The sequence below is a fragment of the Pararge aegeria genome, chromosome 19 (assembly GCF_905163445.1).
Source record: "Pararge aegeria chromosome 19, ilParAegt1.1, whole genome shotgun sequence".
Taxonomy (NCBI): domain Eukaryota; kingdom Metazoa; phylum Arthropoda; class Insecta; order Lepidoptera; family Nymphalidae; genus Pararge; species Pararge aegeria.
The window spans coordinates 10,560,940-10,588,704 of record NC_053198.1 but is presented as its reverse complement, the minus strand read 5'-3'; the positions used below and the strand labels follow the sequence as shown (position 1 = coordinate 10,588,704).

At 33.9% G+C, this 27,765-nt stretch overlaps 2 protein-coding genes across 5 annotated transcripts in view; both read left to right on the top strand.

Moving 5' to 3' along the window:
* LOC120631921 (ribosome-binding protein 1-like) overlaps positions 1 to 19,618 on the top strand; it is a 31,524-nt gene extending 11,906 nt beyond the window's left edge. For 3 of the 4 annotated variants that reach the window (XM_039901619.1, XM_039901622.1, XM_039901620.1), the window contains 15 exons: positions 716 to 855; positions 1,533 to 1,645; positions 2,177 to 2,297; positions 4,041 to 4,112; positions 4,622 to 4,735; positions 6,279 to 6,363; positions 7,872 to 7,978; positions 8,579 to 8,710; positions 9,658 to 9,798; positions 11,886 to 11,990; positions 12,872 to 13,447; positions 13,940 to 14,056; positions 15,482 to 15,577; positions 16,456 to 16,518; positions 16,829 to 19,618. In XM_039901619.1, the coding sequence (XP_039757553.1) occupies positions 716 to 855; positions 1,533 to 1,645; positions 2,177 to 2,297; positions 4,041 to 4,112; positions 4,622 to 4,735; positions 6,279 to 6,363; positions 7,872 to 7,978; positions 8,579 to 8,710; positions 9,658 to 9,798; positions 11,886 to 11,990; positions 12,872 to 13,447; positions 13,940 to 14,056; positions 15,482 to 15,577; positions 16,456 to 16,518; positions 16,829 to 16,831 (1,985 nt within the window). In that variant the 3' untranslated portion in view covers positions 16,832 to 19,618. The remainder of the gene's footprint in view (positions 1 to 715; positions 856 to 1,532; positions 1,646 to 2,176; positions 2,298 to 4,040; positions 4,113 to 4,621; positions 4,736 to 6,278; positions 6,364 to 7,871; positions 7,979 to 8,578; positions 8,711 to 9,657; positions 9,799 to 11,885; positions 11,991 to 12,871; positions 13,448 to 13,939; positions 14,057 to 15,481; positions 15,578 to 16,455; positions 16,519 to 16,828) is intronic. The other variant, XM_039901621.1, reaches the window with a different exon arrangement.
* Positions 19,619 to 23,937: 4,319 nt separating this feature from the next.
* On the top strand, positions 23,938 to 24,579 carry LOC120632095 (NTF2-related export protein). The gene has a single exon (XM_039901885.1). It carries the CDS (start codon positions 24,097 to 24,099, stop codon positions 24,511 to 24,513), a length of 417 nt encoding a protein of 138 aa, XP_039757819.1. The 5' UTR covers positions 23,938 to 24,096; the 3' UTR covers positions 24,514 to 24,579.
* Positions 24,580 to 27,765: the final 3,186 nt, after the last annotated feature.

The window sequence follows — 27,765 nt, the reverse complement described above, 5'->3', positions numbered from 1 at the left end:
CCATATTGTTCTCAAAGAAGTCTACTAACTCGGACTTGGCCACTGTAGTATATAAAATTTGTGGTGGACGAACTAATTCTTTGAGGAGACCCGTGCCCTATAGTTGGTCGGTAATGGGTTGATAGATGATGATATTGTGATGATATCAAAGTAGTATTGGTGAGCACAGTACCTGTAAACCCCTTACTGATTGTAATGACTTGAAATCGCATTTACATAAGTGTATGTGTGCGCATTGAAGTTTGTCTGAACTATTGTTAATATTATCTAGAACAAAAACCTTTCTGATGTATTTATGTATGCTGTATCTAATGACACTTTGTTTGTCACTGTCACGTATTTGTCCGTTTTTGTATAGTTATTTACACTCTAAAAGTATTGAAACCAGAATAAAAATGTATAACAAAAGGTTATAATTATTATGAATACCGTTATACAGTAGACTTATGCTTTTTCTAATTTAGTATGATAATATTTTGACAGATCACAGTATGAGCTCATGTTTTGTACAATCTTTTAAAATCGGTAGATCTAGGAATCGATAGTTTCGTGGCAATGCGTGGCATTTCTGTATTATATTTTTCCGGAAAATAATATGAAACTGAGGGCGTGTCATTATCATCCTTAAATAAAGACAAAGCATAGTAGGTACTCCGTTTTTCATCTAGCTATGTTTAAAAGAAAGTTGTCATTTAATTAGTATGTTTGTTTACAGCTAATGAAGGTAGCGGAGTAGCCTTTACAGAGCTCATTCGCGTAGTTCGTCAGGCGACTCTCTCGAACGATGAGAAACAGATTCTGACCGACGCGCTTTTTAACCACGAACATCTGCCCGCACACTCTGAATGGACTGAGGTAGGTTTCCTAACTACAATTTATTTTCTAATTATGTGCTGCATACATTTATGTTTTCTAAACTACATTTTCTTAAATGATTTTCTACATGCACTGAGAGTGCATGTAGAAAATCATTTAAGAAAATAAAAGTGATAACACTTCAACTGACAGCACCTGTCGAATGCAAAAGTGTGCCAAGGAATAAGGAATATTAAGAAATGGCTCTGAGATACTACATATAGCTAGCTTAGACTTGGCCATTCGTCATTTTCTGATTGAATAAGGTTCCCCGGTTGAAGTGTTTTATAAATGTTGTTTAGTTCAATGAAATACACGATTTCGACAAAAAAAATTCGTAAGCTGATTTATTATAGATTTATGAACTATACTAACACAAAGAGATTTAGCAATTCGAGCCAGTACTTCCTGTTGTTAGCGCTTTCAACCATGCAAAGTCTTTAGCTTTATAATAACCTATTTATTGTTGAGCAGAATTTTAAGTGCTATTTTGTTTTTAACTTTTTATATAAAAAATTTGCCCTCGCGTCTGTGGCCATTTCAGTTATCTGTTATAACGACGAAAAAAGCGTGCCCACTAATTTCCTAAGTCATTGGATAAAAAACAGAATATTTCGACTTTATTATTTATTTGTATTTAAATAAGCGCTTAATTGTGATATTAACTTTTTTTATAGGGTCCAAATGATCCAATGCAAAAGTTGAAGAAACAATTAGCTGACAAAGAAAAAGCATTAGCTGATGAATTAGAAGCCTCTAAGGCCCTGAAAGCAAAAGTTCAAGAGCTCCGGTGAGTGAATAGTTTTATTCTCCATTGTTTTCATCACGACATGCACATTACACGTGCAAACATACAAACATACCGTTTGGAGAAAACGAATTTCAATTCTTTTAATAAAATCTTATATCGGAAAACGCAGGCCCACTATTTGAACAGATATCTTCAAGTAAGTCTGGAGATCCATATATAAGCGCTATTTGCAGTATACCTGTCGCAGTGGATATCCATCGGTTGAAGTGATCGATATTAGTGCGGGAAACTTTGAACGTCGTGACTGTAAGTTGTATAGCTGGTGATTAGTTAACCGTGGCGTGCATAGAGGGTATGCACAGGGTATGCAGATGATATAAAATTAAGAAAATCTACAGTAAGAGTAGTATCCTGCTTCATTCTTCATGTGTTTGTTCTCCTTTTTTTTCTCGTTTTTCTGAGTGTTGTACAAATAAAGGGTATAAATAAAATAAATAAATACATATACTTCCTAACATCATAGGCCAGTTTTCCAAAATTAGTCATCATGCCTAATGTTGAATTGTTCAGTGCAAATTTGAACGCGGAACGCGCAGCCGGGTCGACCGCTCGCGCCGAGCAACACACACAGCAGACACGCCTTCAGCGCCTTCTAGAGGAGCACCACTCGATTTCTCAGGAAAAGAAAACGGTAATTATTAGTAGATAAGCGCTAAAAATCATGTAAACATCACATAAACATTTTCCAGTTGTGGTAATCGAACCCACGGCCTTGAATCAGAAATCAGGGTCGCTGCCCACTGCGCCAATCGGCCGTCCAAACTAAAAATTAAATACAACCTTAAATGTTACGTGGCCGCTGCATGCACGCCATTGCATGCATGTCATTTTCACTTTTATTGAGCAATTTTTTCTTGCCTAAATAAAATAAAACAAATAAAATAATCAGTAATCTATCACCTACTATACAACGTGTAACAGAATTACGAAATAATATTGAAGTATATTTAGTAAGGAATCACCCTGTAAAAATATTAAATCAAAAGAAACATATTTATTTTTCCATACAATTCAAGGAATTATATTTGAAGTGTTTACTTGTAACAACCATATTGAAGATAAAAGACCAACACGCGCATAGTACCTACACCACGCGATACGTACCTAATAGTGACAGGAGTCACATGATTTTAATTTTGCATGTGATGTTAGGGTTGTATTTGATTTCTTTCAGTAAAAACTATGGCAGTGGTTTACTTAAAAACAATTAGGTTTTCGGTTTCATAGAAATGTCTCAGAAACAGTACATATTGTGCATCTAAAGCCCGTGATGTTTTATTTCGGTTTTCATTTAACGTTCTTCAATAAATAACTATAAAACCTTCCACATATATCATTTGCTCAAAATCTGATCATTGTATCACACTTTTTTCGGTGTAAAGACCTCCATATATATGAGAGAGAGATACGGTCCGTTCTACGACGAGTCGGTTTTGTTTTATCATCAAAGGAGAGTTTGCACAGAACTGATATCATCTATACGTATAATGATCGTCATATGATATGGAGTAAACTAAAAGGGTTCCACAATGTGATAAGACACTTGATACGATGATAGCGTCGGTGGAATGATAACTGATTAATATCATTAACACAGTTTAATCGTTTTCCCTTGAGTTTTTGTTTGATCATCAACGGAGAGTTTGCGCAGAACTGATAACATCTATACGTATAATGATCGTCATATGATATGGAGCAAACTAAAAGGGTTCCACAATGTGATAAGACACTTGATACGATGATAGCGTCGGTGGAATGATAACTGATTAATATCATTAACACAGTTTAATCGTTTTCCCTTGAGTTTTTGTTTGATCATCAACGGAGAGTTTGCGCAGAACTGATAACATCTATACGTATAATGATCGTCATATGATATGGAGCAAACTAAAAGGGTTCCACAATGTGATAAGACACTTGATACGATGATAGCGTCGGTGGAATGATAACTGATTAATATCATTAACACAGTTTAATCGTTTTCCCTTGAGTTTTTGTTTGATCATCAACGGAGAGTTTGCGCAGAACTAATAACATCTATACGTATAATGATCGTCATATGATATGGAGCAAACTAAAAGGGTTCCACAATGTGATAAGACACTTGATACGATGATAGCGTCGGACGAATGATAACTGATTAATATCATTAACACAGTTTAATCGTTTCCCGTGCAGTTTCTTGATGATGAAAATCATATCACATATGTGATTTCTCAAACCGATAGGAAGATTATTTTTAATGATTTCAAATCATTGTTATATTTAAAATACGCTTTTCCTAAACACATGAGCTGATAAAGCAATCTTTCTTATGACTTTTTGACTTTATTTTATTAAGATTTATTATAAAACTTATTTTTCTTCCTTACAGCTTATAGCTCAACTAAGTGAACTCGAAGCTCAAATTGCGCGAATGGATTTGATTATGCAAAGGCTTTCGGAGGTAAATATATTTGTTATTTGTAACATATTTATAAAAAGAATACAATATTAAATGTAATATAATAGAAATAAAGTTTGGCGCAACTTACAGTCTGGAACCGCACTCTTAACGTGTCTGTGAAATATATAAAGAATAACAGAGGTGCCTACGAATGGGAGACCGGAAGTCTCAACCACTAGACTATAGCCGCCTTTATTAATAAAATACAAACTTTAAACATTTCTTGTTTATTTTTTGATTTTATTATTTTATGTATTAATTCTTTATAAAATTTATTTTATTAGTCTCTCTTTTACACCAAAGTCAAAAAAATTACCTTCATTATGCTGAAAAGCTGCATAACTAGCTAGATTGCAACTGTATGCAATTAATCTAAATGCAACTTTTACGTGATGAAACCTAAAAGTTGCATAAATAGCTAGTATTCAAGTGTAAGTAATGAGTCAACGGCCCTCGTTACGCAACAGTTGCATAAATAGCTAATTTGAATGAATATCTGAATGGTGCAGTCGGAGGTGGGCCTGCGTGCGGAGCTAGCGGCGCGCATTGTGGAGGCGGGGCAGGCCCGTGAGGAAGCCGTCCTCGCGCACCAAAACAACGCAGACCTGACGCAGCGGCTACAGGTCAGTGCCGATGACGAAAACACTTAACATTTTACAAACATTCTCCTAGTGAAATTTTACTGGACAGCCGGTTGGCGTAGTTGGCAGCGACCCTTCTTTCGTTTAAGGCCGTGGGTTCGATTCCCACAATTGGAAAAAAATGTTTGTGTGATGAACATGTTTGTTTTTCTGGGTGTTACAAGTATTTATCAATCAATCAACGAATTTTTATTTTGCTTGAATATGGTACATGCCATATGTTTACATGGGTGTTAATTACATTTTATAGGTGTCACATATGCTGCCAAGATTGGCGTGCAAAAATTATTCGTTAATGATTATAAGAATTTTCTACATTAAATAACAAGTCACATTTAAATAAATTAATTTAAAGTTTAAACACAAAAAAAAGCAGATTAAATTATATGTAGTATATTCTTAAAAAAATGTTCATCAGCTGTCTTAGTACCCATAACACATGCTAAGACTACTTTGGGGCTAGATGGCGATGTGTGGATTGTCGTAATATATTTATTTATTTATTTACTCCTATCAATAAGCTCGAAGACACACGCCCCACAATAGGCATGATGACTAATTTTGAAAAACTGCTCTTTGATGTTCAAAAGTATCGAGTAGTTCTAGTAGTTCCAAAAATATCGGATTAGAAATTAAAGGTTTTTTCTTTTTAAATTGCAAAATATAATTTCGCCGGGTGTCATGGCCGCGACGTCATAGTCAAATTAGAGCTTTCTGCCTACTGAACTAGCGAAGCTCTTCCCAGTCGAAGCTGCATAAGGATATATTGTTGCAAGCAAAAATTATCCGTTATGCAATGGTATTATATGATTCAAATTGACATGTTATAAATTATTTCTATACATTTATAGGTTAACTCGGGACAATTTTTTCGGGTCAATTTTGTATGAGAACAGCCATCCATTTCGGTTTGCGGTATGGGTAAAATATTCTTTTAAATTGGTTTTGTTGCGTCAGTTTTTGGGTGTATGCATTACATAAAAAAAAAAATGTGTATACCTATGTACAAGCGTTAGAAGTTATACTTCTTTTAAAATTTTTATTTTTTTCCTCATTCTACGGTTGTAGAAAAAACTACACTAACAATAGAAAAAATGTTTTTAATACATTGAAATAATGCATAATCTAGTTAAATAAAGTTTATTTAAATATCCAAAAAAAAAAATCTACGTAATTAAAGAAATGGAAATAATAAACATAATTAAATTTGGAAAACTAATAGACGCATTATGGGACAACTAAGTTTCACTCAACATAAAAATTGAGATTTTTATATAATTGAACAAATCAAATCACCGGAATGAGCCCGCAGAATTTGACAATTGAAAGTGTACACTGTCAAACCATATAGCTAACTTCACGGTGTCGGTTTTGTGTGACGGTGTGCGCGCACATCGTAAAAAATTTCTCTCATCATTTTTCCCTAACGCGCCATATGAAGTATAACTTCAAAACGTATAGAAAATCAAATCTTCACAATATATTAAATAATAATAATGTATTAATTACGTTGTTGGTTTGGCAGGAGGCTAACCTCGTGATTGCAGACCTGGAGCAACAACGACAGTTCGCCGTGCATGCAGAGCAGTTAGCACAGGCGCGCCTGGCGGGTAACTATATATGTACTAATAAATAAAAGACGTGTTTGTACTTATTTATGTACACGAGTTACAAGTTATACTTTGGCGCAACAAGATAAAAATCTTTTCAAATTTTTTATCTTTTACCTTATTCTACGTTTGTAGAAAAAACGTATTATTGTTATTATTATTAGGTATTTAATACATTGAAACCTTTATTATAACGCATATTCTAGTTAATTAAAGTTTATTTAAATGTCATAAAATCTACATAATTAAAGAAAGAGACATAATAATCATAATTAAACTTTAATACATTAGGATCGGACAACCACTCAACATTATAATTTGAGATTTTTGTACTATTAAATCGGACATCGGAATGAGTCCGCAGACTTTGACAATTGAAAGTGTACACTGTCAAACCTTATAGCTAACTTCATGGTGTCGGTTTTTTATGACGGCGGGCGCGCGCATCTTAAAAATTTACTCTCGTAATTTTTCCATAACGCGCCAAAAGAAGTATAACTTCAATAATAAAGCGTATAAAAAGAAGAGTGTGTCGTTTTGTCTGGTGGAAGGCTTCGTCCGTAGCTGGTTACCACCCTACTGGCAAGCGGTTTAGCGTTCAGATGCTATGCCGCGTAAAAAACGATTGGGTGCCATACCCCAAATAGGTTAGCCAGCGACCAACTTAGACTGCATCATAACTCGGTCGTCATCATCAAAGCTCTACAGCCTTGGTGGGCCTTGGCTTGGTCAAGCATATTTCTGCATCTGAGGCGGTCAGAAACTGCTTCTTTTCAGCTCCGAACTCCCAGAACCCTCATATCCCTCTCAACTCCATCACTCCACCGACCCCTAGGTCGTCCTTTGCCTCTACGTCCCTCCAAAGTGCAACAATCAACATCTTAGGGGCTCTCGTGCCTTCCATATGTTGCACATGCCCTGCCCATTGCATTCTTAACAGTTTATTAGTCTTGACGACAATTGCTTCTTTAAAAAGTTCGTATAGTTCGTGATTGTACCGAATGAGCATAAAACCATTATCCTGCATAGCACCAAACACTCGTCTTACCATCTAATTTATAAAAAAAAAATAAAAATCTGTATTTTATAACATCTTAGGTAGGTTGGCAATAGGATCAGGCAAACGAAGGCAATGCGACACGGTACTGTCGCGCATTAAGGGTAAAACGTTAACGGTAGGCTTTTAATAACTTATATTATGTAGAATAACTAATGAAAGTTTGTATGGAAAAAAATACATACAAAGTACTCGTCATAAATTATATTTGAGTTTTACTGAATGCGACAGAATGCGTTTTAAAGATGGTCGATGTAAAATGAGTATTTAAAATAAGCTTTAAGCAGCTGATTTTATATAAGTAAACATAACAAGAGTTGAAGCTGGTTTGCCCGTGTTAAAAAAAAGAATATAGCGGAAACTTCTGTTAATGACGTACAATTAACTCTAGCTTTCTAAGTATAGATTATAAAACTATAATGACGATGTAATAAGTATATCTGATCTTTAGGTTTCAATGAACTTCAGAACGATATGCAACGTTTGACGGCTAAAGCGCAGGCTGCTGAAACTAACGCTGAAACACTTAAAAATGAAATGGAAAAACAAAAGGAAGAGGTAAATATTTAAATGTTTACTTCACTTTCTAGCTTCTTAATTACAATAAGCTTTTTGATTTTTTTATACTAATTCCTTAAAATACATTCATGTAAATATTTAAATGCACTTTGATTTAGACGATTCATTTTTTTTAGAGACAGTCTTAAGTTCTGATGATGAGTGATGACGTGATGAATTATAATCCTCATTTTAGGGTTGTCAAGGTAGTCTACACTGTTATTCAAAATAAAGACTGATTTAAGGCCCTTGTATACTAAACGACACGTCTCTGTCTTGACACCAACTCCACTCAAATTAGTATTAAGTAAGGTATTTAGTAAGTAAGGTATTTATTTTTTATTATGATGGTGAGCTAATGTTATAGTTGTGATAGTTAATACTAAGCTGTAAACTGCTTGATATCGCGTGGTCAATTCGTTGACGACTCGTGGCCGAACGTCGCGTGTACGAGTCGTTGACGGTGAAGCGTAAGTGAGACCGGTGTCGAGTCGCTAAATGTATAAAGGCCTTAAAGCTATGTTAATGCTTTAAGCCCCCAAGTTTTCGATTCTAAAAGTCATAGAAGTCGGTTGTTTTTTTAATCGTTTGTTTTTACAGTTCACGAAGGAGATCACATCACTCCAAGAACAGTTGGCCGAACGAGAGACGGAACTCGCTGAATTGAAGCAGTTGAAAGCGGCACCCGAACAAAACGGACTGCCTCCGAATAGCGTTAATGATGAGCAAAAGGTAATATTATAAATTTTTATTTACGGTATGGTTAAAGCGTCGTGTTAAAAGTTCGAAGTACTAAGCGGAAAGCTTACGTGCAGTAAACGACCCAGTGAAGAAGAAAAATCAACAGGTCACTGCCCATTAAGCACAAAATCTAGAAAAACGAGGTATATTTTTTTATTTTTATAAAAAAGTGATGATCCAGTCTACGATGGTAGCGGGCTGACCAGTTAGGGAGTATGGTAGTCATACCCCTAATTTGTTTTACGCGGCATTGCACCGGAACACTAAACCGCTTAGCGGCGCGTCTTTGTTGGTAGGGTGGTAACTAGCCACGACCAATGCCTCCCACTAGACCAGAGCAGAGGAAATACAGAAATTTTTAATTCCCATTTTGCCTCTGCCGGGAATCGAACCCGGACTTCCTACTTAAATTCATATCGCCAGGGAGGTCGTCGTTGGTTTGAGTAAAGGTGACATAAGAACAACTTAAAACGGTATTTTGGAAGGCTACAAATATTCCAATAGTTTTAAGGAATGAACATGCTTGTCACCTTTTCTTTTCATTATTTTTTTCAAATCAAATTTACTTGCTATATTTTCAATATAGACGTATTTCTAACAGGTTTATTTATTTAATATGTGATAGATTAATACATTACACATGCTTAAGTGCCCTTCTGTTTGTTGATAGTATCTTAAGAATAATTGGTATTTACAAGTAGCTCAGTTTTTGAAGTAAAATTGGCATTTGCGTTGAGTTTTAATGGACGAAATCTTTATTGATATAAACATAATGCAATGTAAAAAAAGTTTTGCCTTCCGTATTTACTCTGGTGTACTACGCGTTACTTGACAAGCTCAGATTGATGTTAATTTGGGGATAGTTTTGTAAATTACTTTTATTTTTAAATTTAAATTGTAACTAGCATAGGTAATATTCATGATAATCCATAATCCAGGCAGCAGAGCTGGCTATGGTAGAAAGCACCGTGGAATCTCTACGGAACGACCTCATCTCTGCACAGGAGAGCATCTCAGAGCAGAAGAAACAAGTCGCCAGTCTTCAAGAACAAATTGCACAGTACCGGGACAAGAACAATGTATGTATAGTTTTTTTTTTGTAACATACACCCAGTGGCGTGCATAGAGGGTATGCACAGGGTATGCAGATAATATAAAATGAAGGAAATCTCCAGTACGATTTATAAATACTTACGGGTAGGCTTTTTATAACTCTTAACATTGCACTCAATTTTGCCTCTTATCTAAGTGATAGAATTCAAAGGGTATGCGTAAAAGACATAAAGTATAAGATCATCTACCTTAATGGGTGTCCCACAAGGCTCAATTTTGGGTCCCTTATTGTTTCTGGTGTATAGAAATGATCTACCACACCATGTCAGGGGCACTTGTGAGATTGTACTGTTTGCAGATGATACATCTGTCATTTTTAAGACTGATAGAAACAAAGATAATTTTGAATAAACCGTGCTTTGTCACATTTGTCAGACTGGGTTACTGTTAATAACTTACTTTAAAATGCAAAAAAAACCAAGTGTTTGGAATTTGTTTTGCCTAACGTTTTGCCTAAAAATTTATTAAAACATCATAATAAATGGAGAAACAATTTAAAATAGAAAACTCCACTGTTTTTCTAGGAGTGACCTTAGATTGTAAGCTACAGTGGGGTACCCATATAGAAAGCCTAGCGAGTAAACTCAGCTCAGCTGCATATGCAATCAGGAAAATTAGACAGCTTACCGATGTTGAAACAGCTAGGCTTGTTTATTTCGCATACTTTCATAGTATTTTGTCCTATGGAATCTTGCTGTGGGGAAAAGCTGCAGATATTGAAAGTTTATTTGTACTACAGAAAAGAGCCGTACGATCAATATATAAACTTGGATCACGCGAATCACTTCGTGAAAAATTTAAACAAATAGGTATTCTTACAGTAGCTTCGCAATATATTTATAATAATATAGTCTTTGTGAGACAAAATATCACTCTTTATAAACAAAAAGCTGAAATTAACAATCGACTTACCAGAAACGGACATAAATTAGTTACATCTGCATATCGTCTGCGAAAGGTGCAGAACTCCTTTGTGGGGTTGAGTATACGCTTTTACAACATGATTCCTAAGGAAATTCTTGACCTACCAATGCATACATTTAAAAAATGTGTAAAAACGCATCTAGTACAGCGAGGTTACTATACATTTGATGAATTCCTCAATGACAAGGTAGATTGGAAGCAGCCAGCCTCGCTCTCATCTCCCGCAAGATAGAAAAATGATTGTAAATGTTGATGTTGGAAAAGAGCAACTACTGAGTTTCTTGCCGGCTCTTCTCGGTAGAATCTGCTTTCTGAACCGGTGGTAGAGTCACTACAAACATACATACTTGACGTTTCAAAAGTGCTTATAAAGTAGGCCTACTTGAAATAAATGAATTTGAATTCTTACAATGCCTATCCTTAGGTTTTTTATAACATTATACCATCTGCATACCCTGTGCATACCCTCTATGGAAGCCACCGCATACACCCTTTGATTATTAATAAACTTGACATTTCGTCGGAATAGTTATGCCATGTTTTGTCACACTACAACTGCACAACCTTCAAATGTCAGTGTGAAGAAAACTGTAAAATCATTCTTAAGCAGTGTTTTGTAACACTTTTGGCTGCACCTTCCAAATGTCTGAGAATAAAAAATCACTGAATTACGACGCCATTCCGACGTTACGCAACGTTTATTAATAAGGCCTTTCGAAAATACAAAGGTTTTGAATTGAAACCTTTATGTTCTGTCGCGATTAGCGGACGCGGGACCTAAGTATATCGCGCCGATTGGGTCGATTAAATTTTACAGACTGGCGCAAAATTGAAACAGGATTTAACGTTAATCTCGCGTGTTAAATCACTTTACAACCGATCGTGCACTATTTACCATTCTCCTGGGGTTCGCGGAGTATAGCAAATTAAGCATAATTTTCATAATATCCTTATTTTCACTCCCGAACTAAAAACTAGAAGTTAGTGGAGGCGTTACAGACCTCCGCAAAGGCTCTCAAGATAAGAGAATCTATGAGTAGTAGGCTTTTCAACAGTAACTTGTAACACTTTCCTAGCAGCAATAACTTTCGTATTACTTATTTTCACTCCTTTAACTCCCGTCACTCAGGAGTTGCGAACTAAAAACTGGAAGGTAGTGGAGGCGTTACAAACCGCCGAAAAGGCTCTCACGACAAGAGTGGTGCCCGCGATGCCGGCCAGAGACGCGCTAGCTGTAAGTGCAGTACACAATATTACATGTATATCGAGTACTATATTCGCATCTGAGAGCTTGTCCAAATGAAACATTACAATTACAACAAAATGGCGTTTTGTCATATTTTAAATAACACCGCATTAAAAATTCTGAATGTATTTTTTCGTTATATATAAACGTTGAATAATAAGATTTCACCTTACGGTTAATTCCTTAATTATATATTAAACTTGCCAGTGGGAATACCATTTTCCTTAAAACCCTGTATACATCTTCAGTAAACTACAACTTGTACTAAAAATGTATACATGTTAAAGGAACAGATAATGTTTCGTTTTGAGTATTAAGTTTATAGAGACTAACATAAAACGATCTGTCTAAATCGCGACAAACTAGTTTCAATTGGAAAAGCTCATCAAACTTCGGCCGGCTTCGCTTCATAAATACTTCTTGAGTTTAACGCTATGCCCACTTACGTAAATGACCAAATAAATTGTTCGCACCTGTATATTTTATTTGCGATGTCTGTTGCACCCCAATTCCATACTTGATTGTAAGTTCTAAAAGTTTCGCCATGATTCCTGGACCATTGTGAAAAGGATGAGCTACTTTTAGACCCATCCATTTTTATTTAAGTTTTGGTTAAAGTCGAATAGGATCACTGCTACTTTCGTTTTCCTTTGAGTAACTTTTATTTAAGTCAAAAGTATAGAAAAAAGGTCCTCATCAGCACCCTCCAGTACCATATTGTTTTATATAAGTTATGATTGTTGTTGTTTTTAAATTATACGTTATTGCACGATTAATTTCATGTATGTACATTATCTATAAAAGCTTAATGTTTAGAGGCAATTTTCTTGTATACAATAGTTTATCATTGACCAAATTATTTCCTTCAGGAGGCTGTAGTGAAAGCTCAGGAACAACATTTCGCAGAAGTAGCGAATGTTCTACGTGCCGTGTGTCCAACTGCGGCGCCGAATTCATCAACAGGACAAGAATGGTTACAAGCTTTTGCTGAAAATCTCAAAAAGGAACTTACAAGGAAAGAAACCGAGAAACAACAAGTTGAAAAAGACCTCGCATCAAAACTGTTAGAAAAAGACAACGCGAGGAAGCAAATCGAAATTGAAATGCAGAAAAAACTACAAGAAAAGGAACTGGCGCTTAAAGAAATTGAAACCAAAATGCAACAACAGATACAAGATAAAGAGTTAGCGTGTAAGTTAAATGCAAGTGAATTACAAAAGAAGTTGCAAGATGAATTAACTGCGAAGGAAAAATCAGAGCGTGAATTATTACAAAAACTACAAGAGGAATTGAGTTTAAAAGAAAAACTAGCAAGTGAATTACAAAAGAAAGAAGTTCACATTCAACAACCTATTATAGATGACTCACGAGTTAAAGATTTGGAAAGCCAAAATGTATATCTACAAGAACAAGTTAAGAAGTACAAAAGCATCATTGATGACACTGTAAGTAAATTCCTAACTAACATGGTTATTTAGACGGCCGATTGGCGCAGTTTGCAGCGACCCTGCTTTCTGAGTCCAAGGCCGTGGGTTTGATTCCCACTGCTGGAAAATGTTTGTGTGATGAGCATGAATGTTTTTCAGGGTCTGGGTGTTTATATGTATATTGCTATTTATTTATGTACATATATTATTCATAACTCATCTGAGTACCCATAACACAAGCTACGCTTACTTTGGAGCTAAATGGCGATGTGTGTATTGTCTATTCCAGGGAAGACTGAACCCTGCAATAAAACACTACTTTAAGAATTTTGGAATGGTGATAAATGATATGTCCATTCCAAATTTAAGTCAAATCCGATCTGTAGTTTTTGCGAGAAAGAGTAACAAACATCCATACATATATTCATACATCCTTACATCCTCACAAACTTTCACCTTTATACTATTAGTAGGAAGGATTACAGGACAATGTGTTACGTTGAATTACAGGAGGACGTGTTAAGCAGACTGCAGCAGAAAGTTTCGCGAGAAGAGGCGCGCTGGCAGACAGAGCTAGAAAACAGGCAGAGCGATCTCGAGTCGATGAGGCAGCGTGCCGTTCAGCAGGTACGCTGAGGTCTATATCTACACGCACGCATTGACGCGCGTATAAAAACACTTGCAATTATCGCAATATAATTGTAAATTAACTTTGGGTATTGCATTCAGTACTCGTAAATAGTGTACCAGTACCTGAACGCAACAATGACAATATTTACCAATTAAGTAGTAAATATTGTCCCTGATATCATATTTTTGGAAAGTCTAACACTGGAATTTTTAGTCCAGAGGTGAACTAACTCTCAAAATCTAAGATTCAACATTTATTTATCCATCGGTTACTGCTGATTCTTTATGTTTAGTATAGAAAATGTTGACAGACCTAAAAGCAATCCTCACCTTTTGACATTGTACTCCCTAAAAAAGGTATAAGACATGACAATTCAGTAAAGCTTAAAAAACTTATTTTTAACAAAATTGGCCTCAATGTCTGATCTTAAAGCTCTAGCTACGTTTTAGTCACTTGTATTCAGGAAAACTAATTTCCATAGTAAAATCTGTATAGAAAAAAGTGGCCACATATTTAATACATCCTATAAAGTAACGATTAAGGCAGAAAGTGAATAAAAAAGTTTTAAAAAAGGGAATTTGAAAACAAAGCCTATATGTAATTTATTTATTTTTTTCCTAATAATGTATAACATATACATTACATTAATAACTTAATACTTACTTTACAAGTTTAAGTACTGAAAGGTTATTTTCATAATACGAGCAAAATTAAAAATTGAGTATACATGGGATTTACAATTATTGTAATGTCAATACAAAGTTTTTCTTAAATTCCCTTTTCTATGTAGGAACCTCTGGCGTTTGCATACTCCTGCATTGAGAGAACGTTGCCTACAATCATGGCAGAGGTACAAAAGTACATGTGTGTGCAAAATACATGTTTTATGTGGCTCCTGTATCGAATATGTGAAGGAATTGTTTTTTTTTCCTAAAGCTATTTCTAATTTGTGATGTCATTTTTCTGCGTGCAAACTATCGGTTGTTGGAACTGATCTCTATCTAATAGCTAAATACTATACCAGTTACAACACTTTATGATTAAGTTATGTTTTTCGCTTTTGAAAGAGTTAACTAGAAGAAGTAGACTCTATTGCCGAATAAACCTAAAAATTGTACATACTTAAGAACTACTCGCATTATAATAGCTTCATAGGTCTTTCTTTGAACTATTCACTGTGAAACGTCACACTAAATCATTATTGTGGTGATGGTCATATAATGTAAACTATAATCCTCTTATTAATAAACGTAGCGTAAATTCAGAACAGTTACGCAGTTTTTGTCACAGTTAAATGAAGAGCAGCATTTAAATATCATAACGTGGCCAAACTACAAACGTTTATTAAGAAGGGGATACAAGTTTCCATACAATTTTAATATGTTAATACGCACTGTACGTTTTCCTAATTTACATTACAGATGCAAAACAAAATAGATTCACTGCAAGCAGAATTACAGAGGTTACAAACAAAAAATAACAGTCACAGCTTCGCGGATGCAGAAAGAATTGTTGAGGTACATTTTATTATTCTAATATTTCTTTTTTTTATTCCTTCACAAGATGGTATCAGGCTAACCTGTTAGGGGTAAAGCAGTTATATCCTAGCTATTTTGCGATCTAGTAACCCGAAGATAGAAACCTATTAGGGCTTTTGGTTTAATTTTTTGGCCTATACTCCTAATAGGTTAAGCCTGTACAGCCCTAGACTGCATCATCACTTTTCACCATGGGTGATTGCGGTCACAGGCTGAATTTGCAGTGTCATTAAATTGAAAAATAAACTCGAGCGAGTGAGAGAGACGGATTGATGGTTCCCGTAATTTTAACTTACACTTAATTTTAATGAAACATACGTAAACACGTACTACACGTAATTTTAACTATTTTATTATTTATAAACCATTTTTTTGTCTTGTATTGAACAATATCTAAAAAAATACTTTACTTATTCTCCAAAGTTAGCACAGCAAATAATTAGAGTTTATAGAAAGAGTATAAATAGAGTTCTTGTAAATATTTCTGATGAAATATAACCATTTCAAGACTCTAAAATAGAAAAATCCTATTCTAATTTTAAGGATTACTAAAACGATTAAAAAAAAATTGGGTATTAATTGCTCTAACTTCATAGCTTAATATTAATTGACTGTGAGATGGTAATAACAAAAAAATTACTCGGCTAAGTTTGTTGCGGGCTCTTCTTAGACCAGGGTGCGTTTGGAACCATCTTAGATTTAGGTTTAAGTTGGCGAATGAATTTTCACCAGTCCCCTACAATTATGTAAACATATACTATGTACGAAGGCTTCATAATGTGATAGGCCTACATGAATAAATAAATTTTGAATTTGAATTTATGAAGAGATTATATAAGATTTGATTGATTCTGTAGGAAAAGTTAATGGCGGGGTGCGCGTCCAATCACGAAACAGAAGTACACAATGGACCACTTCAGGTGAGACTTTTTATATTCTTTTTTTTAATTTTTTTATATAGTAATTATTGACAGATCTAGCAGATGACCCACATGATGGCCGGTACAACACCCTAAGACCCTAAGAGGTGCTAAGCCTCAAATTGTCCCAGACGTAGTTGTAATTACACCGGAATTTACGCCCTTTAGACCTGAATGTTGCAGGAACACAGCAATGTTGCTTAGCGGCACAAATAAGCATAGCAGGCGGGTAGTACTTCCTCGAATGAGCTAAACTGTCACAAAACTTACTTAACTGAATTATGAATTTTAAACTTATTTTTTTTTACAGTAACATAAAATTAAGAGAAATTCAAAATGGAAAGTACAACGCAGTTTAAGGCTGGAAATAACCGTCACGTCGCGCAACGTCGCGTCCTCTTATTCACTGCCGCAAGTTTATTAAGGTACACTACCACCTGGGTGTCCCCTTATGTGTGGAATCATTTGATTACAGATTTATAATTTCGAGGTTTTATACCGTTTTATATTAATAAACATTTATTTCTAATATAATCAAAATCGAAATAATTATCTGGTTATATTAATTATGTCTGATATAATTTAGTTTAAATTTAAAAAAAAAAGTCACTTGACTTAAAATCAAGTTATTTATAACAAAATTTGTGCAATTTGTGTATATTTCATTATGCATTGATATTTAAAAAGTTAAAATATCTCCTAAAGTGGACACCAGTGTAAAGTGAACCCAGCTTTATAAGAGATGTATACAACCTGAATAACTATTGCTATTGGGCTTTCCGATTTCCAAAAAAAAGTTATAAACAACAACAATATGATTCGTTAATAATATTAATTACAAAGGAGGATGGACAAAAATGTATGGGACTGATCACAAATATTAAGAGATAAATATCATAGGAAAGATACTGTTATGCATATACATTGTTACTATGTGGGCAACTCCTAAACAGCTGTTTAAAATTGTTTTTTTTTTTTTTAACAAAAGTGTAAGTTTTCGTATTTTTTTGGTAATATGCTCCTAGGACCATAAGGTATGACAATAGGTTGTTTTCTTCTTCATATATCATATCAGAGGCAGGGCAGGTTATGGTGGAGCAATAATATTTTACGAGAAGCCCTTCGTTTTAGTTTATTTGTAATTGTAATACATGATTATTTTAAATATCATCACATTATATCGCCATATAATATAAGAAATCCTTTCTTTTTGCTAATAAAATACAGGGTTAATTTTCGCCGGCCGTTAATATTTTAAAGATTAAGACATAAATATTTATTATCATTACATAAAGTATAGTAGTTTTGAATTAAAGTCAAAAAGAAAAAAATCCAAGACTATCCTAATTTATGAAAAGTGAAATCGCAAATGTCAAGGATATTTGTGTTTTCATTTTCACCTCGTAAGTTACGTAGTGGAAGTTTATCAATTGCAGTAGGTGTGTATTATTAATTTTATAAACCTTTAAAATTAAACATGTTCTTTTAATTCAATTCGATATTAAGAACGATTTATGGAGTTGAACGAAAATTAATCTTGTATAATATTATTTATACTTTTAATAAAATACTAGATAGGTTTTGTTCACTTTTGTACCATGTGTAATAGAAACCATACTTACTCATATTTTACAATCGCCGTGTTTACGTTAGTTGACAAATTAATTTTCTTATAGTTTTATTGAATTAATAATTAAGGAAGTAAAATATCATTAAAACACTTATCTAATAACTATTTAACAGTGTTCTGTTTAATCAAATTTGTATACGGTTCATTTATTGTTTGTGGAAATTGGATAGTTGCAATGTAGTAAATCGAAATTAGGAATATTTTAGCTGTTAGCAAAAATATAACAAAATAAGAAAAAGGAACAATGAAATAATAATGACATAAAAGTTAATTCCTAGTAGCTATTAAGGAACAGGTAAGTTTCTGACTGCATTAGTGCGATAGTTTAATTATATAAGTAAAGCAGCTTATGATATTTCGTTATTATTATGTATTCATTATCACGTAGCTTCAACAATGTGATTGTAATTTTGATAGTATCACATCGTTGAATGTTTTGCTACCAGTTTCGTATTGTACTAATTGAGTGAGTACGCGAGGGTGGATTTTTTATGTGGTAATTATTTAATGTAATACGACTCGCGATTTATAAAAAATGCAATACGAGCAAGTTAATAAGAAGTCCCGGATACTATCAAAGCAAAAGAAGTCTTATTTCCCGTAATGATTATGAATGTTCAAATTGAAAAAGGTTTTTTTAATCGCGTGCCGTTTTTTGTTATTGTGATCATGTAATCAATTTTAATTATAAGGCGAATAGTTAAACTAATTAATATTTTTCTATTTAAATTACACTGTTGCTTTTTTACTATAATAATTTTAATGATTGACAAATTTAATTGATTTGGCTGATAGGTTGATATTTTGGTATACCGAATTTAAAATTGATTGTGCATTATTTTTGATTTTAGGGAATGTTATTTTTTACTGTTCAGAGGTATATTATTTTATTTATAACTTTTGTATTAGTGCTTAATCATTTCTGTCAGTGCCTTAGAGTAAGTTTTGAATTTAAGTAAGCTGACTGTTTAATTTCTAGTAAAAGGAAATCAAATGCATGTTTAAAATTAAGCTTATTAAAAATATATCAATATAATTAAATGTAAAATTTTGTAATCTGTGAAATAAACGACTATATAAATTGTATGTGACGTAATATGTTGGGTACAATGTTGTTAAAAATATAAAATAAAAGCATTTCAAGGGCAAAAAGTATTCTAAATAAAACAAAAACTGCATCATTCTTTTTTTTAAGAAAATTACAAATATAGATAATTTCCTACAATGTTGTTTTTGTGCAACAATGTTCATGAAATATGCTTTTGTCGTTTGGTTTACTTGTGGACCGTAAGTTAACAACACGACACATGTATCGCACATTTTAATAATAATTGCCGTGTCAAATGTCCTGTTATAAATTAAAATAGAAGTAATAAAAATATTTAATAATTTTATATTAAGTAAGGCGATTTATATGATAACTCATATATTAGATAAAGACATTATCAAATAAAGTATTTCTATGATGAAGTTATAGTGTAATTATTTATAAAATACCTAACAATCAAACTTACGAATAAATATTTAATTTCTATTCAACAATAGAAGAGATTATTGGATAAAATATTTTCTTAACTGATGTCTGTGTCTATTTTCTAAATTTCAGGTTTGCAAACTTAATAATGAAAAAATACAGTAAAAGCCCCCTCTATAATTACTAACCTAAATGCCAGGATTTGCATTACAGACTTCCAACACGCCTGGGGGGTAATTTCTCAACAGCGTTACTTAGACACCTATATTCTAGGAGGAACCTACCTTTCATATTTTAAGTTTGTAGGAGCGAGTGAGTTTATAAATGATCGATGATACATTAAAATTAGGTACCGCATGTTGAAAGTAATTCTTATTATTTACAAAAGTCCGCAAGGTTAGCCCACAATTACCGCTTTCATTTTTATTTGTCAATCAAAACAAGTGCAATCGAAAGATGGTGACATTCCTAACATGATATTAATCTTTATCCAATTAAGTATTTTTATCTTTCTGTATAGTAACAGTGCTAATACCCACTTGTATAAGTTAGATAAGATTCAAAACCAGTCTATGAGGATCATTGGAGGATACATAAGATCAACCCCTATACACGTGATGGAAAGTGATCTTTGTATAGTGCCGTTAATTATAAGGAGGACTTATCTTGCAACAAAATATTGTTTAAAATGTCAGTCCTGGTCTGATAGCAATATAGCAATAGTTTACTAATTGATAATAGTTACTGGTGTAACAAAAAGAAACCCTTGCTACCAGAAACATATTTAAAAACGAAGGACGAGAATATAATGTCCTCGAATCCTTTGGATATGTTTTGTTTGAATACGTGGGTCTCTAGTATTGGTATAAGTAATGTAGGTAAAAGCAATTTAGACTGTATGAAATATTCAAAAAAAAAAGTCTGATATAAATATACTAAGACAGGAAACAATACGGGAAATTCATGGTAAATATACTGGATGGTATTCGTTATACACGGACGGCTCTAAAGATAAATTGAATGTTGGGTGTTCCTTTTATGATCCAAACTGTAACATAGGGAAAATGTTAAAGATTAATAGTAACGTTTCTATTATGACTGCTGAACTCACTGCTATATTGTTAGCAATTTCCTATGCTGTAAATGTTACAGATAGAAATATTGTAATTTATTCAGATAGCAAAAGTGCTATTCTTCATATAATGGGTTGTGTTCGAGGAACAAGGGGTATATCAGTAGCGTATGAAATATTGAGGGTAATAAATTCCTTACAATGTAAAGGAATTGATTTAAAATTACAGTGGATTCCTTCGCACATTGGACTTACGGGAAACGAGATGGCTGATACCCTGGCTAAAAGAGCATTGTTCGAAGGAGATTATATTGAGGTTAAACCAAACTATTGCGAAATTTTAACAAAATTCAAAAAGGAATGTTGCAAAAATTGGAAAGTGTATTTTGACGAACGGTCAAAAAGTAAAGGTATCTGGTATAAGAGCATACAATGCGAGCCTCCTCGTGTCCCGTGGTTCTGTGAGGTAAGATTGAAGCGCCAACAAGTTGTGATGGCATTGAGACTGCGTGCTGGACATGTTCCTCTAAAAAAAATTGGATATTATTTGAGTTAAGAGGAACAGAACTCCACAGCAGACAGCAGCAAACCCCTTATTTAAGGCCTAACTATACTAGATACATAAAGTTCTGCCACATATATAAGGCCTTCAATGCAAGGACTGAATAAAAAATGTTAGTTGAGTCATACTAACTGCGATTTTGACTCTTACTTTAACTTTTCTTCTGTGCCATTTTTTTTTCAAACATCCAAAGTCGGTCACCCATCCACTTATTGACTTCGGTCAACATTTTATACCTATACCTCTACTAGGCCACATAAATTGCAGTAATTTGTGATAAGAGAGACAAATAAACTAATAGTAGGTAAGTTGGAACCGGAGTAGGTCCCAGGGGATTGGTAATGTTTACGTGATTGAAGGTTCCAAATAGGGAGCATTTGAAGCCAAGAATAGATATTAAATTCGGAAACACCTCAGTAAGTTGAAAGAAGTCGCTGTCTTCACTATCTGTATCGACTGTCATTAGGTCTAACTTGAGATATATAATATACAATCGTTTTAAACTCAATTGGGCCCTAGTAGTTTGTACTGCAATCAAGTTCATTTAAGAAGATTTTTCGCAAACTAACGAGGTATGTGTTTGAGTGGGTTCCTGGATAGTTTGGATTCCGATTGGAGCCGGTAAGTAGCGCTGCAATTGGGTTCTAGATATTTGTTGTATTTTACTCATACGAAGTTATGTGTTTGAGTGCGTCCCTAAAGCCCATATAGTTTGGAAATAAAACAGGACCCGGTAGGTAGCGCCGCACTTAGGTTCCAAGTTTTTTACGATATTTAAACCGGTTATATTCGATTTGGTGCAGACGAAGTGGCGCGAGTCGGCTAGTTTGTATATAATATATACTTATACTAGTTGTTGCTCGCGAATTCGTCAGCGATAAAATTTGGTTTTGCTTTTGTTTTCAGGTCACAATCAGATTGGAATACATACTCTCAAGTTTATAATATTTAAATTTCTTAATGACAAAGTTGCTTGGAAGCATCCGGCTCCGCTTTCATCTCTCACAAGATAGAAAAATGAATGTTAAATTGTTGATGTTGGAAAAGAGCAACTGCTGAGTTTCTTACCGGCATCTTCTCGGTAGAATCTGCCTTCCGAACCGGTGGTAGAGTCACTACAAACAGACAGACTTGACGTTTCAAAAGTGCTTATATTTTGAATTTTTTAATATTACATATGATGTCATATTATATAGGATGTGCACCACAAGGTAATTTAAGCAGATGCCCGCGTCTTTTTGGCGTGGATTTCTCGTGGGCTTGAGAAGATTCCCTGTGGTGCATATGCCCTTCTCCAGAAAGAAAACTACCGGCAAATTTCAAATGTCCTTAAGTTGTTCAAAAGTTTATACGGTAGATGGCTAAAAACATACAGAAAGACAAACTTAGTCGTTTAAAGTTATTTTAATATATTATTTATAGGATTATTACTATAACCCAAGTTTCAAGGCATCCGTTCATCCCGTAAGCTGCAGTCCACTTTTTAGCCCTTTACCACCTATCTCATCCCTCTTTCCTTCTACTGGGCCGGTTTCAGCTTTTCAAACTTAGCCTTTTCTAACTTTTTTTAACATACCTATCTTATTAGCCCATTTATACATAACCTAAATGAGAATTTTGGTGTCTCTATCTTCTAAAACATAGGACTTTTATACAAACTTCCATACCCTATTTTACCCCCTTGGAGGGGTAATTTCTTGTTACCGTTTCTTAGCTGACACCTACATTCTAAAACGATTCTACCTTTAAAATTTCAAGCTTTATAGTTCCTAAGATTTCGAGATTAGTCAGTGGGTTCCTCTTTTATATATTTAGATATAATTATATGTATGCACCCTAGCACTAAGTACTTGAAATAAAACAGGTAATGCCGCAAAACATAGCTCTGGGCTTTAATTACTAAAATTATACAAGACAATAACAGAATAACATTGATGTCAATATTCAATATTCGAATTACAATAAACTACTGTGAAGTTCAATCAACAGAGTCGAACTTAATATTACAAAGGAGTTTCATATCAGTACTATTACTGTTCTCCTTGTATTTTTCCTATTGTGTTGTGTTGCAATAAAGTTTTTCTATTATATTCTATTCTATTTAATAAAAATATGTATATAGCTCTAAACCTATTTAAGTAATGCTTATATCCTATTTATTGAACATCTCGCATCTATGTTTGTTTACTTTACCGACTTTGTTGCCTAAAAGAGATCGCTATGTAGCGATAAGGCCACAAATTGTACCATTTTGATCTAATTTATTTTGCGGCCATCAAGTCCTTGAATATAAATATATTACAGCAAGAGAGGCTCTTGCTCTAATGTGTTTATCTCCACTGACCTCTAATACTATAGAGGTATAATAGAGGTCAGTGGTATATATCTTTTACTACTTTTTTCTTTGGAGATAAATTTGTATTCAGTCATTCACCTAAAGACTATTTATTGTAGTTCGATTTGAGACATGTGCCATTTATTAAAAATAATAATTATGCACCACAAATTTGCTTAATTTGACTATTTCCTTATATTCCTTATAGTCTGTTTATTACTCCCTTGGCAGCCAATTTATGAGCCTTTTTTGTAGGCATGTAGCCTTTTTTTTTTTCTTAGGACGACTCTTTGTATAATATAATCAATAGTAGAATGCCTGTTTATACTCTTTGGTCGAAAACAAAACTGAAACGTCAAATGAAACAAACAACCTCAGATACCTACGAATTTATTATCTAATTGTGTTTGTGAAGTAAACAATATACAATTTGAAAAGTTAGCGGTAAGCTAAGACATTATAACGCTAGGAATAAAACTATTATACTTTGTACACAAGAACGGAAATGGCTTCTGAAGTAATTTACAAAAATATTGACAACGCTTGTGAAACAGCCGAAGAATTCACAAGGGTATTCTACAAACAATTGGACAATAGCAGACACCTTACTTCCAAGTTGTATCTTGACACTGGTTTATTGGTTTGGAATGGAAATGGTATTAATGGGAATGAAAAAATCCAGAAGTTTTTAATGGATTTACCTGCCAGTAATCATGTGTTGAAAACTCTGGATGCTCAACATATAAAAGATAATCTGGTATCAAATAAACTTACGTACCTCATACAAGCCTGTGGTGACGTTACATACAACAATGATCAGGTGAAAACACCATTTCAACAGACATTCCTCGTTGTTGCGATTGAAGGTAAATGGAAAATTGCTTCAGATTGTTTTAGGTTACAAGTGCCATATAGTAATTGAATACTTTTAGAATAAAATAAAGCACAGAATACACTAATGATAAAATAAAAACATGTTTTGAATGAAGTATATTTTATTTAACTCTATTTATAAACTTATAACCTCACTTGATTTTAAAAATGATTCAGTTTTATGAAATTAATATTATTTCATGGCTTCCTAGTGTCTGATACACACAGCTATGTCCATCTGATCCTCAAATATGCAATTTTATGTGTATTTTGTCTGGGGATTGTGAGTCAGCTATATCTGAGAAGCTAATTATAAATTAAAAGTAAATCAAGCTTTTTAGCTACTTCTCTTACCATAAAATGGTATTGGAGTCTAGTGCTAGTTTATATATTTAAAACTACTTTCATTTATAATTGGAACAATAGTGATAAGCTTTTTTAAACGTTGAAAATGCATAAGGAATAGTGGCCAGACAACACAGCATACACCATCTGAAAAAAATAACAGACATAATTAGTAACAGAATAGCTCTTTTACTGACTTTGCTTGGCATTGCAGACAAACACTCAGAAACAGTACTACTCATATTACTGATATTGCTCTGTATATCTAGCTTTATAGTTAAACTGGTACCCAAATTTAACCTACCTCGTTTTAGAATATACTAACTGGGACAATGAAAATTATGTATATGCCAGCTAATATAAGAAATATATATTTTTTGATTCCAGTAGGACTAGCATACAAAACTACTGCACTAGTTGTCTAGCCATTATGCCTCTATCTCTATAAGAAATTATGGGTAACCGGTTAAGATACTTATTTTGTGGTGTGCATGTTAACTCTACAGGTCCTTAACTTATACTTACTTATTAAGTTGTGTTATTATGAAGCGGTGATAGCCCAGTCCGCAAGACTTTGACTTTACTTTCGAGGGGCTGAGTTTGAATCCCAGCATGCACCTCTAACTTTTCTAAGTTATGTGGGTTTTAAGCAATTTAAATATTACTTCCTTCAATGGTAAAGTAAAACATCGTGAGGAAACCTGCATGCCTGAGTTCTCTATAATTTTCTAAAAGTGTGTGGAATCTGCTCTCAGCACTGGACCAGTGTGGTGGTTTATGGCCAGTGTGGTGGTGAGACCTGTGCCCTGTAGTGGAGTAGTAATGGGCTGATATGATGATAATGATACCTATTCACTGCCATTACAATACTTACATGGTCAAGCCAAATATAAAACCAGCAAACATGTGTGTTTTATGTGAACTTACAAATTTAACAGTTGTAAGTCCTTCTATGACAACTTGGACAATTAGTATAAACAGGAACATGTTTCAATGGTTGCTGATCAATGTTTGGTGAATAATCGGTTGTTCTATAGCTGGGGCTTGGGTGGTTGCTTGATCTATTATTGTATAAGGTGGTGGTAGGTTCTGGTGGTGTAGAGTTGTCTCCATATTTAAACTCAATTGTGCTATTTCTCTGCATGATGTAACTGAATTAGTCTCTCGATGGCCCATTTAAATATTTTTATAAAAAATGGCATTTTCCACAATGATTATAAAGTCAAAGTCAAATATATCTTTATTCAAATAGGCACATAGATGGCACTTTTGATGCGTTATTATATACAAAATGTGTACATAGCAGTGAGTAGTGATGGCGATAACTACAATCGTAAACTTAAAACTAAAGCTACGAGGGTTCCAATCGCGCCCTGGTCTAAGAAGCCCACAACAAACTTAGCCGGGTGTTCTTTTTGTTATCACCATCTCACATTGTCATTAGAAAATATTTAAGAAGCAACCTGGTTAGAGCAATTGTTTACACCCAAGCTTTTTTATCGTTTACGTAATCCTTTATACTATAATAGGACTTTTCTATAAGCTTTCGCTTAATACAAACTTTGAACTTCTTTAGTGACATCCCCAAGATATCAACCGGTAATTTATTGTAAAATTGTATACAATTTCCTTTAAATGAATTGCTTATTTTGTGTAGTCTAGTGTACTGCACTGCAAGTTTATTTTTGCTTCTAACGTTCAAATTATTGCAGTCACATTTTCTTTTAAATTTTGATATATTTTTGTGAACATACATTAAATTTTCAAATATGTATTGGCTATAGAGTGTCATTATTTTAACATCTTTAAATTTATCTTTCAATGACTCTCTCGGACCCATTTTATAGATCGCACGAACAGCCTTCTTCTGCAGCACGAAAATAGTGCCAATATCAGCAGCATTACCCCATAGTAAAATTCCATATGACATAATGCTGTGAAAGTAACTAAAATAGACTAGCCTAGCAGTTTCTATGTCTGTCAGGTGGCGTATCTTCTTTACTGCATAGGCAGCAGAACTAAGCCTGTTCCCTGAAGCATGAGGGCCCTATTGAAGTTTAGCATCTAACGTTATTCCTAGAAATACTGTTGTATCCACCGGATTCAATTCCTCATTATTAAGTAGTATAGTGGTTTTTACATGTTTAACATTTGGTAATGTGAATTTTATGCACTTAGTTTTATTTTCATTTAAAACCAAATTATTAGCTTCAAACCATTGTACTACTTTAGCGAGATAGTTGTTTACATCGTCTAAAGCTAATTCACGTCTCTTAATTTTGAACATAAGTGATGTATCATCAGCAAACAATACTATCCCGTGATTGTCCTTAACAAGGTAAGGCAGGTCATTAATGTAAATAAGGAATAGAAAAGGTCCTAATATAGAACGCTGTGGAACACCAATTTTCACAAATGACCCATTAGACCGCTTTCCATTAACGTCTACCATTTGCACCCTATCACGCAAGTAGTAACTAATCAAGTCGAGAGCTACACCCTGAATTCCATAGTGGTGTAGTTTTCTGACTAACGTTTCATGTACAACACAATCAAACGCCTTAGACAAATCACAGAACACACCAAGTGCATCATGTGACTCCTCCCAAGCTTCAAATATATTATGTATTAGCTCAACACCAGCGTCGATAGTTGAGCGACCCCGTGTAAAACCAAATTGTTTAACGTGGAGTAAATCATACTTATGAGAATAGGCAAGTAACTGATTTAAAATAAGTTTTTCAAAAATTTTACTGAAAGTGGGCAGTACTGATATTGGTCTGAAGTTAGTGGGGTCAGAAGTACTACCTGATTTAAACAAAGGAACTATTTTACTATGTTTCATTAAGTCAGGAAACACACCACAATCTATACAGTTATAGTATTGATGAATCACTTCAAAGTAAAAATGTTTATCTGAGACCTCTTAGCAGTTATCTTATCAGGACAAGTACAC

Bases quoted from the DNA above. Each gene is read 5' to 3' on its own strand.
- LOC120632095 (XM_039901885.1), top strand. From the start codon at position 24,097: ATGGCTTCTGAAGTAATTTACAAAAATATTGACAACGCTTGTGAAACA.